A 19,801-nucleotide genomic window follows, 5' to 3' on the forward strand; every position below is an offset into this window, starting at 1 on the left:
AAAAATTAGCTAAAGTTAGTTGCAGCTTGAAATCTGCATTTCACAAAACTGAAGACTGAGGACTCAAGGACAAAAGGAATATACACAAATCTCTTTTTTTAAAACTGTCGACAACAGAAAAGCTTAACCTTTAACCATTGCTTTTCAATCTGTACACCATGTAACGTAATCCTACAGTGAGGCTGTAGAACCACTGAATCATGTTTGAAGGAAAAAAAGCCAGCAATAAATGGAAATACAGAAATGAGGTGTGATTTTTGTGATTAATGGTCTAATCTCGGCCTAGGGTGAAGCAGGGAAATTATCAAATATTCATATCATTCTAAATCTCTAATTACCATGTACGTCAGACTCTTTTGCTGCTTCTCTCTCGAACACCAATAATAATAATACCATCTTCACCAGAAAAAAAAAAACCTTCCCTACACCTATCTTTAAACTCTGTATAAGTTACATCTTTACATCTGTACCCATTTGGTTAAGGTTAACTTTATTGTCCATTCTGTTTGTCACAGAGCGGAAATTTGTCTTTGACACTGATCTCAAACATATACAGTAGCCTACATACATAAATACATCCACATAAGGGCTTAACAACACAACACACATTGACAACACAAACACAGAATTAAAAACAATTACGCAACCCACATCATTCCTAAAATATATATTTTAAATCATCTAAACAATCAATTAAAAAGTGCTATAATGCCAACCATTCTCTTGCATTACTTCAGAAAATAATGCAATTTAAAATAATCACTGCGATTGTAACAAACTATTTTTTTAAGCGCATTTATTCTGGCCAAAGGAATTTTGAGTCTACGCCATTTCAAAAGTAGAGTGAAAATTGCCCGTTTTTTTTTACCCACTTCCTTTCACAAGATTCCTTTATACACTCTCGCTCTCTCTCGCTGTCCCAGAGTGCAAAGGGGCTCCCAGGGATGCCAAACCTGATGAATATTTAATTTTTGATGACTTATGAAATAAATAAGTCATATTTGCACACGCCTGGGCCTGTACTGCTGACATTTAACAGCTATTTGAAGAAATACTCCCACAAGTGATGTTAAAAATAATACAAAGACACTTCAGTACAAGCAATAAATATAGCCCATATTACAGAGCACCAGATAAACTAAAACCTACTGCCAAATAGCTCTTTTTTTCTTCTTTTTTTTTTTCATCCGACCATAGATCCGGTCCCTTTTGAAGTTCCAGTCATGTCTGACAACTGAATATGCTGGAGTTAGTTTTTGGATAAGAGCAAAGGATTTTTTCTTGAAACCCTTCCAAAAGACTTGTGGTGATGTAGGTGGTGTTTGACTTTCTGATCCCAAGACTCTACTATTTTTTGCAATTCTCCAGCTGTGATCCTTAGAGAGTCTTTGGCCACTTGAACTATCCTCCTCGCGTGCATCAGCTGATCCACATCTATTGGAATATGACGCCTATCATAGCATTCCAATATAAGGTTTATTCAGTATTAACAGCTTTATTGCATTGCTCATGAGATAATTACCCTCCTTCATAAGCCCCTCCTTTTGTCTAGTTAGGACTTAGCATTCTAATAGTCCTCTTCGAATCAGCTCATTTATCTTGAATTATGTTGTTACATTCAATTATTGTCATTAAGAACATTAATGATAGCTACAAAACATTAATGTTGGATCTGTTCTGTTTACACTTGGGGGTTAAAACTGCACTCCCTGCTCTTATCTATGCTAGGCTGCATGGATGGGTTGAGGAGTTCTTGCCCAGAGAAGAACCATGCCACCAATACAAACTACTGTATATGCTAGTTGTCAATCATCTTTGACGATAGTGGTTACTTGAGTTCCAAATCAGCATATTAGAATAATTTCTGAAGGATCATGTGACACTGAAGACTGGAGTAATGGCTGCTGAAATTTCAGCTTTGCCACCACAGGAATAAATTAATTTCTTCTGACCAAAAACAAATGTGTGTTTAGAAAAGGTAATTTTTTAGCCCAGAAACAGGAGTTAGGTATCAATGATAGGAGTAACAATGATAGGCTTCCTCATTTGATGCAATTAAGCATCACCAGCTGTTAAACTAAAGTGAGAGCCACTTTCACTTTTCAATAAGAATCCCTCAGCGGCAAACATAATAGAATCTTATTAGGAGTCAAACTGCATTTGATTCTGGCACAGTATTCAATTCTGTGCTGTGGGTGGGACACTCTGAGAAGAGGCTGAAAAGGCTTTTTCTGTTATTAGCAATAAATGAGATTTCTATGGGCTTATCTGTCACTCAGAAAGACCTCTGTTCATTTGGGAGGCTGATGCTCTGCTGCTGCAGGCGCGCACACACTCCCTCCATCTCACACAGTGATCTTAGTCTCATTTATGGAATTGTCACTCTACATGAGGTCAATCAAGAGATCATGAATTATGCAGTTATGAGGTGCATCATCAGGTAATGAAAAACACCATATATGCATACATATTCTAGATGCACATTCGGATGAATGAAGTGTTTAATGTCTTCTCTACTAGCAGCATCAAAGAGAACCCCAAAAATAGTGACGTCTCTTCAAATAAGTTTTAAATACTCTCTAAATGCCACTGGCTGGACTGTTAGTTCCACCAACTCATGCCATTGGTTGAGCTGAGGTTTATATGTTTAGCCCAGTCTGGGCACTCAAAAAGTAGATAGCAATTCTGTTTGATGCTGCTAGTTGTGGAGAAATTACACACTTCACCTTTAAGGAATCAAGCAGATGGATGGATGATGCAGGGTGAAGCAGAAGCAGACATTCGTGGTGTGGGTGGCACAAGGAGAATGAGAAGACCCAGACGCAGTCAATAAGAACAGAGAAAGTCAGAGAGAGACAAAAACACTAGCTCATTAGCTTCTCAATAGATTCATTGGTTAGACTGAAAGATATGCATGTACCCATATAGATCCAGTTGCCTTAAGTTGTCACTGCAATCTTTACCTAATCTAACATCCTTTTAACTTCAAAATCACCACCTTGTGCCAACAATTCTTGAAATATTCTGTGTCATAAAACCACACATAACAGCAACAATTCAGAATCACACATTCTAGATTACTAAACTTTTCCCTTGCAGACTGCAGGCTGTCTCTCTGAAATTGCATCATAGACTGGAGCTGGAGATTTTCTCATCTAATTTCTTTCCTATAAAGGGGTCATGAACTGCATTTTTTTAAATAATGTTTCCTGAGGTGCACTTATGATGTTATTATGATTTTTTACATAAAAATTGTAATAATTTAGTAAATAAAAGCCATTTTCTTTTAATCCTCTGATTTGAATGCTGCTTTGCTCTGTTGTGAGACTTCAATGTAAACGCACACTGCTATGATTGGCTAAAACCTTTGCATATGATATAAGTATTACATGTGGAACTCTCTCTACATTGAGAGTTTTACTACATTGTTACAATTACAGCTGTCAAGATTAACTAATCGTGAAAAGTGTTTATTATAGCATTACATTTAACTCCCGTTGCATGAAATCAGTGGTGAGCATTGGAGCCGATGACAGACATGTCTGTTAAGAGCATGAATGCAGTGATCTCGTCATTGCAACTCGATTTCTGCACTCTCATGAATGCTTTCATCATAACAGTGCAAACACGATGTATAAGATTGATAATTATTCATTGTGCAGTGTAAACGGCCAACTTCATTGTTTTTTCTTAGTTTATAACTATATTAATATATTAATTATATATATATATATATATATATATATATATATATATATATATATATATATATATATATATATATATATATATATATATATATATAAAATGATATCAATAAGATAAATACATTTTTATAACAGGACTTTTGACGAGAGTCCATAACAGTCACTGTTAAACTCGCGCTGTGTGATTGACAGCTCCAGGGATTATAATGGGAGCATTCTTTGATTGCTTTCTGTATATAATTTAATCACAATTAAAGTAACTACTAAGAAAAAACAATGAAGTTGGCCGTTTAGTCACTACTGCTGTAAACAGCAATAAACAATTTTGAGGCGAACATCTGATTGGACATGAATCATTACATATCAGAAATCACTGATCACAGATTATGCATTAGAATTAACAGGGTTTGTGTTACAGTTGTTGTGGCATTACTGTCGGGCCCATATCTCACAGTAAAAGTTTGTTTGCAAAATTGCGACTGATTCACCAAAAAATTCACAGTCAAATGTACCGAACAAACAAATTATGCTCTACTGAGATATTCACATAGCTGAAAATAAATTACCACTTTCCTAGCACAATCTGAAACAAGTCGTTTTCAGAGCTTGGTTTCAATAAAAGCTGTTTTTGGACTAACAGGGAGGTTTTAAGTTAGGTTCTAAGTTAAGGTTCTAAACCTTACTAGGATGTTTTTATAGTACAATGACCTCTAACATGTCAAAAGATCAAGGACAAATTAATTTCTCAATATGACCCCTTAAAGAATGATCATAACTTTATTAAAATTAGTTACATAGAAAGGTAAATTGGTCTAATTTAAATCAGAAAAGTAAGACTGATTACCCTTGGCTAACTGCTAGTTGGTCAGACTAGTTAATAAGACAAAGTCTTAACATGATGGCTGTGTTTATGCAACTGGCCCCAGATTATAATTTGTAATCTGGCTGATAATGATAAAATTCTAATTTTAATGTTAAGGCTGATAATGGATGCATAGCTGTATATTAAAAACTATATACTATTTTGTCTGAATAATGTACAGTATAAAAAAATTATTCATTTTAATATTTGCTGAAGACATCAAGATAATTTAAACAAAAGAAGGGATATAATTGCGTTCAATTCTAGTATCGGCTGTCATAGCTAATACGTATAAGTTAAACAAAAAACATTAAAAACAATAAATTAATGTAATTTTGTTTTCAGTGCTCCTCTGCAAATCTTATTGCAATTCAAAGTATCAGTCATTGAAAGGCATACACATGTGTGTGTGTGTGTCTGTGTGTTTATATCTCTCATGAGAAAAGAGTGTAATATGTGTTATAGTAGAGTGAAAATCCCATGAGAGTCTAGTGCTTGCCTGCTGGCTAACAAGTAAACCAGTTCACTGTCTCTCTCCAGTCCAGTCCATGCCAAACTGGGCCGCAGCATGAGTCTGATTCAAGCACTTTATTTTAGAATCAAACTCATCTGAATGACAATTGACTGAATGAGGTGTTATTTTTTCCTCTTTGAATCTAAGGCAATTGTAGAGCCACAACTGTTTCATGCATGACGCAAACAGTCCATTACCTGGAGGTCCTTGTAGTTTGGCCTTTTTCACTGAAAAGGAAAGAAAAAAGAAAAGTAAGTGAAAGTCACAAATAGCAGGAAAGTGAGATTTTTTTTGCAGTAATACAATACCTGATGAAAGGGAAAAAATACAGATACAGACAAAACACTGCTTCATAAAGATTTAACCACATATATTCAGAACAAGTTCGAACAAACGACAGGGTTTAATCCCAACAACCAACCTGTTACTTGCTGGCCCATACCCAGTACAAATTATTAAACCTCTCCCAAATGATTTCCACTAGGCCTACCTGGAGAAAGCGTTAGCAATTACATTTTAATAGGAGCTGTTCGGCTGACACAAGAGTCAAGACCCCGAAAAGTAACCAATCGTTGTTCAAGAGACACCGACATTTTGGAGCAAATCATTTGAACCCTAATTGCCATGTGACTAATTACTCTAGTCTATAGAGCAGGGATGGGCAACTTCGGTCCTGGAGGGCCACTGTCCTACAGAGTTTAGCTTCAACCCTAATCAAACACACCTGAACAAGCTAATCAAGGTCCTCAGGATTACTAGAAAGGCTTACGGTTTGTGCGATGACGGAGTAGGTCGCAAACTGGGAGAGCTCTTTTGAAATCCTATGCAAATTCGATTATTACACATTTATTTACCACAGTTAACTTGAGCAAGCTGTGTGGAAGTGCACTAAATATGGGGAAACCGACCAAAAAGCTCAATCAACCTACGTCTGAAGATAACCAAGGTTTGGGTACGCAGGCTAACCAAAATGAACAGCATGCTGCTAGCAACGCGCCGCTAACCTTGGCAGATATGGAGAAACTTCTCAACTCGATGGAAGACCGCATTATTGCCAAACTATCTGTCCAACTCTCTGCTGACCGAGCAACGATTGACAGACATGACCAGACCAACCACCTGAAAAAGTTGAAGGTTCACACCCAACTGCTTTCATGGAGGTATTTCTGGAAGAAACCTTTGGCACAGAGGCTTTTCCCTCACCTCCTTCCGTCGACAGGGCACACAGAGTAGCCATCTCACGTAGAAAACAAGATGACCCTCCGCGTCCATTCATTGCACGGATCCACCGTTATCAAGACAAGGAGCGCATCCTGAAATTGGCCAGAGAGGCTGGGAGCCTCTCTTTTCGCGGGTCCGAGATACACATCTACCCCGACTACAGCGCGGAGGTTTCCAAGAAAAGAGCAGCGTACTACACAGTGAAGTCTCAGTTGAGAAGCGCCGGATTCGGATATCGGATGTTTTTTCCAGCCAAACTTCAAGTCACGGATAAAAACGGGCAGAAACTACTTTTTCCCTCTCCTGAAGAAGTTTCAGCCTTTCTTCAAAACAACCGGCAAAGTATTCCTTCCATTCCCTCTACTTCATGAGTCATTGATTTTGACGGCGTTAAAACTACTCTAAGACGGAGGCAGCTATCCAATTGGTGGTGAGCTTTGCGTTTCATTGCTCCGCGATGTTTAAGTCTGTTGACTGCCGTGTAGCCTCCGGTTGGACAGTGTTGCAAACTCTATAAGTTCTGTTAGCTTAACGTTACTCTTGGTGTGTGTTTTTTTTTCTTTTTTTTTTCTCTTTCTTTCATATAACAATACAGCAGTTGCCTTTATGGTATGTGTTTTATTTTATTATTATTATTTATTTACTTTTATTAATAATTATTTTTATTATTATCGGTGTTGCCTTTATGGTATGTGTTTTGTTATTATTATTATTATTTCTTTTCCAAACGTGCACATCTGCTTTTTGCTTATACTTTTATCATTAGTTGAATACACGGTCTAATTTGAAAAACACCTAATTTGGACTTCCGTGAGTCTTCTGGTATTAAAATCACATTGTCGCCCACTAAGATAGAAGCGCTTCCCTTTACATACAGTATAATTTACACACATACACCCTTGCACACACATACACCCTCGCACGTACGCACACACATACACAATCATAAGCCCATAGAGCACTGGCAGACGGAAATGAGGAAACCCTTCTTTGCATTCTATAATTCCCACTGCTGTAGCTGCTCTGGCTACAATTTACACATTTACACATACCACAAACAGCATGACTATAATGTACAATTGTTTAAATGGTTTTTACCGGAAACACAGTGCCTTTGCACTGTTACATGTTAAAAGCTGTAATAATGTGATTGTTTTGTTCCTTTGTAAAACAGAGTTCAAGTGTCAGATTGATGTTCTCTAAGCTGATAGCTCTGAGTTTTGTTAGGAATCCCTGTCCCTTTCCAGATATTTCTTTTCAATTTGCCCCCTTTTTCCCTTTTTTTTTTTATAATTTTTCTTTTTCTTTTTTTTTTTTCTTCCCTATCCCCTCCCATGCCGCCACTCACTATCCACATCCCCATAATCTTCTAAATTATGACATCTAAATCCATTTGTAATCAAAGTCGGCCCATTCACTTTGTCTCTCTTAATACCAAGGGTATGAATACCTGGGTGAAATTCGGACATAGCCTTTTTGCAGGAAACCCATCTTAAGAATGACCATGTCAACTATCTTAAAAAAGGCTGGGTTGGTCAAGTGTTCCACTCCCGGTTCAATGCTAAGGCCAGAGGGACAGCAATTCTCGTACATAAGGACATTCCCTTTCAAGCTGAGGAAGTGATTTCTGATCAAAATGGGAGATTTGTCATTGTAGCAGGCAGATTGTTCACCAACCTTGTCGTTTTGATCAATGTCTATGCTCCTAAATATGATGATCACAACTTTTTTAACAAACTGTTCTCTGCCATTCCCGGTGATAACAATTATAAGTTGATAATAGGTGGCGACTTTAACTGTGTACTCAGCACTGTTAGACAGATCATCTAACAAGCCCCAACCCCTCACCAAATCTGCAAAAGTTGTCACAATGGTGTTTCAGACATTTGGCGATTCAAATTTAATAATAAAAAAATATTCTCCTTTTTCTCGAATGTCCATCACACTTACACTCGCATCGACTATTTTCTCCTAGACAATAGACTGCTGGGACATGTTAGCTCTTGCACATTTCATAGTATTACTATCTCAGATCACGGTGCGATCTCATTTTACATAGCTCTACCCAACTGATATAGACCCTCCCGCAATTGGAGGCTTAATCCCCTCCTCATTGCTGATGAACAATTTGTAAATCACGTCTCTTCTCAAATTAACTTTTTTATTGAAACGAACACCTCGCCAGAAGTTTCCCAGTCAACCTTTTGGGAGACTCTCAAGGCCTATCTTCGGGGGCAAATAATTGAATACTCCTCTAGGACAAAAAAAGAAAGAGACTCAAAACTCAAGGACATTTCGCGAGCCATTGCAGAGATTGATAACTACTATTCCTCTTCTCCATCTCCAACACTTTTCAAAGAGAGACTGCGATTACAGACAGAATACGACTTACTCTCCAAAGATAAGGCCATTTATTTACTCAATAAAGCACAATCTAGAGTTTAAGATTCAGGTGATAAGGCTGGTAAGCTACTTGCCCAACAAGCTCGCCAAGCCCAGTCATCTCGCCTTATACCTAAGATTTATAGTCAAACAGGGGAGATTGTGACAGACTATTTGGAAATAATGATACCTTCAAACAATACTACAGTAAATGATACAGCTCTGAATGTGATGGTAACTTTTCACAGCTCAACCACTTCTTTGATAACCTTCAATTCCCTTCTGTTCCAGTTGAACAAAATTCATTACTGGGAGATGCGATCTCTAAGAGATTCTAAAAGCTATCAATTCCTTGAAAGGCAACAAGACTCCTGGTCCAGATGGGTATTCTTCCGAATTTTATAAAAAATTTGCACCCACGTTATGCCCGCTGCTCCAAGCTATGTTTAATGAATCCCTGTCATCCGGTCAGCTCCCACCAACCTCACGACAAGCCGCGATTACGCTTCTACCAAAAGGTGGAAGAGATCCACTTCAGTGCTCCTCCTACCGCCCAATCTCCCTGCTGAATGTGGATTATACAATTTTATCCAAGTTTCTGGCGGCTAGATTAGAGACCGTTATCCCACAAATTATTGCAGCAGACCAAACAGGCTTTATCCTAAATAGGCACTCTAGTTCAAATTTTAGAAGACTTTTCAATATTGTTTATTCCCCTTCATCCTGCTCCCCTGAAATGGTTATATCTCTTGACGCTGAAAAAGCGTTCGACCGAGTTGAATGGCAATATTTGTTTGCAACCTTAAAAAAATTCGGATTTGGAGATACCTTCATCTCCTGGATAAAACTCCTCTACTCTCATCCTACAGCCACAGTAATTACAAATGGACAGCAATCAGAGTATTTCTCTCTTGGCAGAGGCACACGTCAAGGCTACAGTCTGTCTCCACTGCTTTTCGCTATTGCCATTGAACCTCTAGCCATTGCTCTTAGACAATCAGGGGATTTCCAGGGCATAGAGCGTTGGGGCCTCACACACAAATTATCCCTATATGCAGACGACATTCTTTTATATGTCTTAGACCCACTAAGTTCTGTTCCCTCCATTCTCAATATCCTAAAACAATTCGGAAGCCTCTCTGGTTATAAAATCAATTTTGAAAAAAGCGAGATGTTTCCTCTCAATCAAGCAGCCACTTCAATCTCTGCATCACATTTCCCATTTAGAATTGTCAACAAGGGCTTTAAATATCTTGGGGTAGAGATTACTCCTGCTTTTTTGTCCCTCTTCACTAAGAATTTTAATATTTTGTTTGAAAAATGTAAAAAAGACATGGCTAGATGGATGAATCTTCCGCTGTCCCTAGCAGGCCGAGTTAATCTTATCAAAATGGTCGTGTTACCAAAATTTCTTTACTTCTTCCAAAATATCCCCATCCTGATAAAAAAATCGTTTTTCAGCTCATTAGAGAGTAGTATATCTTCCTTTATCTGGAACGGTAAACCACCCAGAATCAAAAGAAGCTCCCTCCAAAGACCTAAAAAGCTAGCTGGCCTAGCTCTACCTAATTTTATTTACTATTATTGGGCATGTAATATAAAGACAATGTTACACTGGATGGGAAGAGGGGGTTCCAGTAGGAGCGAGGCCTGGATGCAAATGGAGTTTGCCTCTAGCTCATTTGATCTAGGTTCCATACTCTGTGCCCCTTCTCCTCCCCCTCGAAGCCAATTCTGCGCTAACCCAGTGGTCTATCACTCTATTAGAATTTTGTCTCAATTTAGAAGACATTTTAAGTTGCAGACAATGTCGGTGCATTCTCCCATAAAGAATAATTATAATTTCCCACCTTCTCTCTCAGACTCTACCTTTGGAACTTGATCCTCGAAGGGTATTAAGTCTATTTCCAATCTTTATGTAGATGGCAAGTTCGGATCATTTGCCCAACTCTCTCAATTATTCGATTTACCCATGTCTCACTTCTTTATATTTCTCCAAATTAAACACTTTGTCCAGAAAAGTATAACCTCCTTTCCAGATTTTCCAGCGAGCAATACAGTTGACTATATCCTTTTACTATCCCCATCACACAAAGGTTTAATCTCAAATCTCTATAATAGTATAGGCAATGTCTCCCCGCATTCTTTGCAGGAGGTCAGGAGACTTTGGGAGGATGATCTTGGGGAGGAATTTACAGATGATCATTGGAAGGCTGTAATTGATTCAGTTTATAAATCTTCTCTGTGTGCCAGACATAATGTGATACAACTTAAAATAGTTCTAAGAGCACACTTGACCAAGACAAGGCTGGTGAAAATCTTCCCTGATATAGACCCTGCTACGTGCCCTCGCTGTAAAGGCCAACCAGCGGATTATATACACATGTTCTGGTCCTGCCCTAAACTTTATACATTCTGGGCCAACATCTTTAGTGCTTACTCTAAGATACTTCAAAAAAACATTACCCCCAACCCAGTATGTGCCCTATTTGGATTTACCTCTGAAAATTGCCCCCAAACATGCCCCATTACAGCATTCACTTCTCTTCACGTCTCATTCTGCTCTCCTGGAAGGAGCAAACACCCCCCAGCTTCACTAGATGGGTTAAGGATGTAATGCATTTCCTGAAGCTGGAGAAGATCAGGTATACCCTTAAAGGCTCCTTGCAACATTCAGGAAGGTTTGGAGCCCCTTCTTAGAATACTATTTGAGCTTACAAACACCCTATACAGATGAATATGAAGTTATCTTCAGAGTGAAGCGGCAGTGGCCCTCCAGGACCAAAGTTGCCCATCCCTGCTATAGAGGCACATAAATTGACATAATGACAACACTGATTGACTGATAGCACCACAAGAATGTGACAGTCCCAAACCGCTAGTGTTAATCCAGGGCATCTAAGGACTCAAAAAAACATTGCTTTCAAATGGTCGGGGACATATAAGGCTTATGGGGGCACTAGGTGGTCCATGGCAAATTAGAGAAATTTTGAGTTTAACAATATTTGTGGTCAGAAATCATGAGATTAATCACAATTCATTTCTTAAATTCTATTGACAGCCCCAGTTTAAAACTGTAAGAATTGTTGTATTATTATTATTTATCGATCTACCATTAGTGGGCGGAAAAGGATATGCTGTTGATACAATGCAAAGTAAAAATTCAAAATAATTTAAATAATTTGCTTTTGTCTTTAGCACCAGTGTTGCTACTGTTATCTAAAACCATTAAGAATAAGTGTAAAAAAATTAATAAAAACTTAATATTATGAAAAATTTTACAATTAGAAATGTTGCCTTGGCAACTAACTGAAATAAAATAAGACTTGAAATACTAAAATGATGACTAAACCCACAAATGACATGAATAAAAACACATAACAAAAATAAACTTTTCAAATGGGAAAAAATTCAAATGGAAACTGGAAATATAAAAATAATAGCTACAAATATTCATTAAAATCTGAGCTAATATAAATACAGTAATAGTGAAATAACACTGTTTAACACAGTGACAATACAAAAGTCAATTAGCCTACTAAATTTTAGAAACAACCTGTTTCTTTATAAGACAAGATAATATGTTTGAAAACCCATCTTAGAGAACAAGATATAAAGGCCCATTCACACCAAGGATGATAACTATGATAACGATAAAGATATAGCCTAGTTTTAAAAATGTAATACCAGAGTCCTCACCAGAACTATAATTAATGGCACAGAGAAACGATATGGTTGGAATCACTTTCACAACGATTTTTTCCATTTGATGAACAATAAAATCATTGGCGGCCAATCAGAATCCATTCTGCTTTAAAGAGCTCAAGCATTTAAAGGGATAATTCACCCAAAAATTAAAATTCTGTAATTATTTACTCACACTCAAGTTGTTCCAAAACTGTATGAATTTCTTTCTTCTGCTGAACACAAAAGAAGATATTTTGAAGAATATGGGTAACCGAACAGTTGATGGGCCCCTTTGACTTCCATAGTATTGAGGGGGGAAAAAATATTATAGAAGTCAATGGGGCCCATGTTTGGTTACCCATATTCTTCAAAATATCTTCTTTAATGTTCAGCAGAAGAAAGAAATACAGGTTTAGAAAAACTTAAGGGTGAGTAAAAGTAAAAGAGCAGAAGGCAAAACAGCGCTCACTTATAATAAACAGAACAATATTGTGCATTGGCGTGGTGCTAATATAGTTATCATTCTTGATGTGGGCTTTACATTATTCACAGGCTTTAAAACATTGTAGCAGAACTCCTCTGGTTAAGACGACATGCCATTATCTAAACTTTCGTGACAGATCTAATACAAGAAAGATACCATAAGATAACCAGCAAGCTTTGAATGCAATTTTTGGTCAGATTAGAAAAACAGAGGCTACAGCGAGTTTACCACTGGCATGCACACATGTGATGCGGCGGCCTCATACACGTAGACCCACACAGCACCAGATGGCTGGAGGATTACACACAAGCTCTATCCCTCCCCCCAACACCAGCATCGTGCTGTATCCATCAAACTTCACTTTCCCCTATACTGCCTGTGTTTCCTCTCTACATGTGGAGAACAAACTTCTAAATAAATGAACTGAGTTCTCAACAATCCAAAGCAACACAAAACACTGCAAATCAAATCTGAAGCTCTACACTTTTTTTCAGTCTTTTTTAAAAAAACGTAACCGTAAAACATGGCCTGGAGCAGAGCGCTGATAGAAAAGGAGGAACATAATTATCCACTGTTGCATTCATGATGAGAGCAAATCATATTTATTTGTACCGTTATCCCAGAATATCTCTCTATTCATCATCGAGATGTCAGTCTCTTTTGATTTTCTGTATATGCTTCTCTCTCACGACTGCTGACAGCATGACAGATCTTTGTGACACAAAGGACCTCACAGAACAGCAATTTACTCTAGTCCAGACAAACTAAAATCAATTGTATTGGATTTATAAAGAGAGGAAACTCCTATAGATAGTCTAAAATTGATGGCATGCTCATATGCATGCATTTGGTCACTGGAAATATTCAGTTTGCATACCATTTACCTCTAAGGGCAGAATATTTAGCTGCTGTAAACTATTCCAAGTCACAATGGATCAACAGAACTGATAAATTAACTCAACTTTTACATTTTCTGAATAAATGTGAGTGGTGCTTTGCCATGCAAAAGCAGTCACCACTATTCTAAGTTACTCTATGTGGTTGCCAGTGGTTTAACACAGTTATAGTCACAATGAAACAGACGTAACGACAATTTTTTTCTTTCATGTTGTGACGTATAAGTGTAAGATTATTGAAAAAGAAAAAGTGTAGGGCGGGGACTTGATTTTATGCATCAACTGATGATTGGATTTTGAGATGTAAGCGTTCCACTCCAAAATGGAGGTAGATGAACGTAAACTAGCAGGGATGGGATTTAGGAGGACTAAATACTTGTAAAAGTCCTGAAATACATCACCAGAAAGAAGTCTGTTATTTTCACTAAAAGATACAATTATGACATATTGATTAATTTTGATTACTAGTAGTGATGGGTCTATCATAGTCTCATCCTCAGACATCATGCCCACAGACCACTGGCTGAACGTCTGATGGATAACACACACAAAATGAGAAACACTTCGGGAGTTTCAAAGTCGTCATCTGATTAGATGAATTCTACAGGATTTCCAGGAGACATGTTTGTTTCCGGGAGACGGTCGGCCTGGAAACAAAGCCGGCGTGATGCCAAACCCCCTCATGGAAGAAAAAAACCCTTGTGTTTAAAACTGTGACAATAAGCGCTTATCAGGACCAACTAAGTGCTGTTTTTTCAAAATGATATGTATGTGAAGTTTGTAGCACCATTGTTGCAGTAAACTTGCACAACGTTCTTGAATGAATAATTTATTTGAAGCATGCCAATCTGTTATCTTAGGGCCATCGACTTCACATTCTCATGCCCCTAAAAATTACGCAGATCAAAAGGGCAAAGAAGCGATGTCCTATCTGCTTGTCAACAAATGTATTTCTATATTTCCGCCTACCCTACCTACCTTTAATCATTTCGGTTTTGAATAATTTGGCCTTGGCTGTCTGCATTATAGTTTTGTCTTATTCTAAATGTGATCAACATTTGCGTAAGTTGATGTGTTGGGGAATTTGTAAGATTTAAATTATATTCTGCAGAAATGAACAAAAAAAGAATAGTTCATTTTGCTGAACGAGACTGAGACTCATAGATCCGAGTGAGTAAAATTATCCCATCACTAATTACTAGCTCAATATTTTCATGAATTGTTCATAATAACATCATTACATGCATTTATATAATAGATGTGTGAATTTTAATTTAATGCCGACTATGAACATTGCTATGTACACTGAACAAAATTATAAATGCAACACTTTTGTTTTTGCCCCCATTTTTCATGAGCTGAACTCAAAGATCTAAGACTTTTTCTATGTACACAAAAGGCCTATTTCTCTCAAATATTGTTCACAAATCTGTCTAAATCTGTGTTAGTGAGCACTTCTTTGCTGAGATAATCCATCCACCTCACAGGTGTGGCATATCAAGATGCTGATTAGACAGCATGATTATTGCACAGGTGTGCCTTAGGCTGGCCACAATAAAAGACCACTCTAAAATGTGCAGTTTTATCACACAGCACAATGCCACAGATGTCACAAGTTTTGAGGGAGCATGCAATTGGCATGCTGACTGCAGGAATGTCCACCAGAGCTGAATGTTCATTTCTCTACCATAAGCCGTCTCCAAAGGCGTTTCAGAGAATTTGGCAGTACATTCAACCGGCCTCACAACCGCAGACCACGTGTCACCACACCAGCATCTTCACCTCCAAGATCGTCTGAGACTAGCCACCCGGACAGCTCCTGCAACAATCGGTTTGCAAAACCAAAGAATTTCTGCACAAACTGTCAGAAACCGTCTCAGGGAAGCTCATCTGCATGCTCGTCGTCCTCATCGGGGTCTCGACCTGACTGCAGTTCGTCGTCATAACCGACTTGAGTGGGCAAATGCTCATTCGATGGTGTCTGGCACTTTGGATTCCTGGAAGCTGAAAACATCCCAGTTCTTGCATGGCCACCATACTCACCGGACATGTCACCCATTGAGCATGTTTGGGATGCTCTGGATCGGCGTATACAACAGCGTGTTCCAGGTCCTGCCAATATTCAGCAACTTCACACAGCCATTGAAGAGGAGTGGACCAACATTCCACAGGCCACAATCAACAACCCGATCAACTCTATGCGAAGGAGATGTGTTGCACTGCGTGAGGCAAATGGTGGTCACACCAGATACTGACTGGTTTCTGTTACTGACTGCTCTTCCAAGCTTTATAATGGGAGTGTATAGAGACCTTTTTATAAAGCTCCAAAAAGTGCATCCATCCTTCATAAAATTAATCCATGCGGCTCCAAGGTGTTAATAAAGGCCTTCTGAAGTGAAGCGATTCGTAAGAAAAATATCCACATTTATAACTGTATAAACTATAGCCTAATCACTGGCTTCCGGTAACCTCCGTACACGAGTCTAATTCTAGTCATTACATATTGACGAACGCACAAGCGCAGAGGATAAAGCAAAACAAAAGAGTGGTCACGAATTAGGCTAGAAGTCTAAAACGAGAACTTTTAAAGAGAAATGGCAGAGGATTTCGTTAAGAAGAGGAGCTTGAGTTTGTTGCCCAGCCCTATTTGATTGAATCGCGAGAGGCGTCTACTCACCTAACCTTACGCTACTCCTACATCCTACGTCATGCCGTTGGGTCAGAGGTCACTCTTTCGACGGAAATAGACTGATGTACGGCTGTTACCGGAAGCCTGTGATTATGGTTTATTAAGTTTTAAACAGGCTTACAAAAATGCATCGCTTCACTTCAGAAGGCCTTTATTTTACATCCTGAAGCTGTATGGATTACTTTTATTATTGATGGATGTGCTTTTTGGAGCTTCAAAAACTGTACCATTCACTCCCATTATAAAGCTTGGAAGAGCCAGGATACTATTTTATATAACTCCGATTGTATTTGGCTGAAAGAAGAACGTTATATACATATGATGGCTTGAGGGGTTGTACATTATGGGATAACTTTCATTTTTGGGTGGACTAACCATTTAAATCGAGTATTTTTCGTACACTGTATTATAAATACTGAGCACTTGACATACAACGTTCAGGAGTTACACTAGCATATAAATGGCTTCAAATCTAACTGGCATCCATTAAAGCCACAAAACTCCAACGAATGCTTTATTTGCAAATGTGATATATACGTAGGCTACACTTAAATCGAGTGACAAAAGTAAATTCTACTCAAACTCATCTTAAACCTGATAGATGGCTACTGAAGTATGTCAAGTCAACGACAGGTGCACAAATATCACAGTTGCACATTTTTTCCGGCACAAATTTAGTCCCAAAAACACACCCACCATTCTGTCATGTGGATGAAACGAAATAATCCAGGGGGAAATGTGTGCTTGGTGTCACAAACAATCAAAGCGGACAGTAGGACAGCCAGACAGGTGATCACAGCATATGCGGTGCCATGACAATTCAGCAGCGGGAAAACCCGTTAAGCGCATTAACAGAGAAGATGAGTCGCCTCCAATCCACAGTAACACACATACTAGTCCGTGTTACACTTACTTGTTCTTCTAGAGTCACACCTGTTATTGATAGCCTATATAACTTTTATCATAACCTGTTAGTGTTACCTGTTGCGTGAACCGGTTTCAAAAAGCCCACATTTCAATTTTATATCACACGCTATTTCAAGAAGCACATAAACACTGTAAAAGTGAGACAATGCAATAACAAGAAAACTGAAAAATATTAAAAGGTCCCAAACACTTAACTTACCTCGCACGCACAGAAGCGACATTGCTGAGATTTTATTCCAACACAACACAGTTATGACTTAATCACCACCTGTGGCATTTGCCACTTTATTTCCTCCCCTATCGAAATGATATTTGAAATTGCGAAAAACAATCGTAGTTGTTTAAATTCATCATAAAAATAAGAGTGAAGGACCGACTGTGTTTGCAACGCGCCTGGGGAACTGTTCGGCGTACCCATGGCGTTAGTGACATGAGCACGAACCAATCGGCTTCAAGGAAAAGGAGAATATGGGCGGGTCTAAAAGATTATGGGTCGAATAACGTTTTGTACGCGTACAGGTGTGTAAAGCCCTCTTTAACCAGCATATTTTACAACATCTGTATCATTATAATAATTTAAAACAAACAAATACCCTGTGGATTTCAACGATTAACTGCAGGTTTTGAATTTTCAATTTAATGAAGTGTAAAGTTAGACATTTTACAGCTGTAGTAGAGACAAGAACAATGTGCAGATTCTTAAAACAAATATTTTTAAATCGAAAGAAAAGAAAGAAAAAAAAGAAAAAACTAAAAAAAAAACGGACAGTAATGTTTGATTTCTACTGATTTAATCGCATCTTTAGTGTAACAAACTCATACATCAGACTGTGGTGCAGCCTTTCTGACTGGGATTTATATAGCCTATGTTGTGGTACAATTGCGTCATCTAGTGGTGATCATATGCTGCTTCATAATACAATCTAAATGAATTTATATTCATAATTATAGTCATATTAAAAGTATCTATCTGATTTAACAACACAATCAACGGTATATGAAGATGCAGATTCCTGTACAGAATATATTAAAAGGCCAATTCAGGATTAAACGTTGTTTAGTTTTCATAATAGAGCATGGTTTAAATTGAACCCAGTGTTGTTAAGTTTAGCTTAATTGTTATTTGCTTTATTCAAATTATTTCTATAGTTCTGATGGATTTAGGTATATAGCTTATCATTTAAATCGACTTTAGACAGAAAAACAAATTAACGGGAAATATGATTTTGTGGGGTTATTTAGGGAAAAGTAGCCTATTGTTGGTTTGAATATTATTATTCATTATAAATATTGATTGTATTAATCATTGCTGGTTTCTTGTTTATTTTAATCCACGTGCTCTTTTGTTTGAATTCTTTATTACTTGCATTTTCTTATATTTCGCTTTGAGAAGCTCCTTTAAAGGCGCTATAGAAAATAAAGTTGGTATTATTATTATTTTTATTACAAATCATTCCATAGGACAAAAACGTTCATCATTACGCCTAATTTAAACAATAGAGGTATTTCCAATTATTTGAGGTCTGTACGTAACGGCATATTTTTATTGTTCAAATTAGTTTACAAAATATTAATTTATCAATTGATCAAAACATATTGATAATTAATCGTTACATAAACCCTGTCTTTTTTCCTGTCGTTATCTATACGTTTCTCCACCAAAGCGGAGAAAAGGGAACAGATAGCACGTGTACGGGGGCGTGGCTTGATAAGACGTTGCCTGACACGCAACCAATGAGAATCTATTTCGTCAAAATATATTACTTTTATTCAAATTTATTCAAATATAGTATTAGTACGCAATTGTTATTGGTTCGTGGACGAGAAAGTGACCAATCGCTTAAATGACAGCCCTTCAGCTGTTCGAACGTCCCTCCTCCTAGTTATTTTTTAGCAAATCCCGGAAGTACTGTTTTTAAAGGGACAGAATAATTTCATGGGCGAGGGCTTTGGACCAAGAGCCAAGCAGAAAATAGCAAAGGCCCGTTGGCATAGGACGTGGAAAGAAGAAGAAAGGCAATCAAAATAGCTTTGTCGACATTTTGAAACCAGGATCTTGTACCCTCATCGGTCAGATTCGTTACACTGTGGGATATCAACGCAGACAGTTTGACGTCGATTACACTGAAGATCTTGAGATCCTGCCTGCTGTCTAAAATAGGATCAAACTCTTTCTCCAGATATGATGGGAATGTTAGTTTGCTGACTGCTGCAGTCCTTGTCATTGTCATCGTTATATGTTTGCTGTGGGTGAGTTCTCTTTGTGCTACCATCCTCCTTTAGATCACTCTCATTTCACCATTTATATATAGATCAGTCTCATTTCACCATATGCGAAGGATCTGAGATTATAATGACGAAGGATGCATTTTTAATGTGTAAATTACCTCAGCAGTCTCACTAGTCAATCATGTGTATACCTTATTAAGCTA

At 37.8% G+C, this 19,801-nt stretch overlaps 2 protein-coding genes across 10 annotated transcripts in view; one reads left to right on the top strand and one right to left on the bottom strand.

Annotated features, from left to right (window-relative positions):
• Positions 1 to 17,771, bottom strand: part of unc13ba (unc-13 homolog Ba (C. elegans)) — a 109,366-nt gene extending 91,595 nt beyond the window's left edge. For all 7 annotated transcript variants that reach the window (XR_014206154.1, XM_082170133.1, XM_082170132.1 and 4 more), the window contains exons 1-2: positions 17,569 to 17,771; positions 5,281 to 5,310 (exon numbers count right to left, since the gene is read on the bottom strand). Coding sequence is in view for 6 of the 7 variants with exons in the window: in XM_082170133.1 (XP_082026259.1) it covers positions 5,281 to 5,310; positions 17,569 to 17,590 (52 nt within the window). In the remaining variant the exon portion in view is untranslated. The remainder of the gene's footprint in view (positions 1 to 5,280; positions 5,311 to 17,568) is intronic.
• A 1,513-nt stretch (positions 17,772 to 19,284) lies between these two features.
• Positions 19,285 to 19,801, top strand: part of atosb (atos homolog b) — a 20,221-nt gene continuing 19,704 nt past the window's right edge. For all 3 annotated transcript variants that reach the window (XM_082169925.1, XM_082169928.1, XM_082169929.1), the window contains exon 1: positions 19,285 to 19,619. The gene's annotated coding sequence lies outside the window, so the exon portion shown is untranslated. The remainder of the gene's footprint in view (positions 19,620 to 19,801) is intronic.

Source organism: Leuciscus leuciscus (genome assembly GCF_965113295.1).
Source record: "Leuciscus leuciscus genome assembly, chromosome: 5".
Taxonomy (NCBI): Eukaryota; Metazoa; Chordata; class Actinopteri; order Cypriniformes; family Leuciscidae; genus Leuciscus; species Leuciscus leuciscus.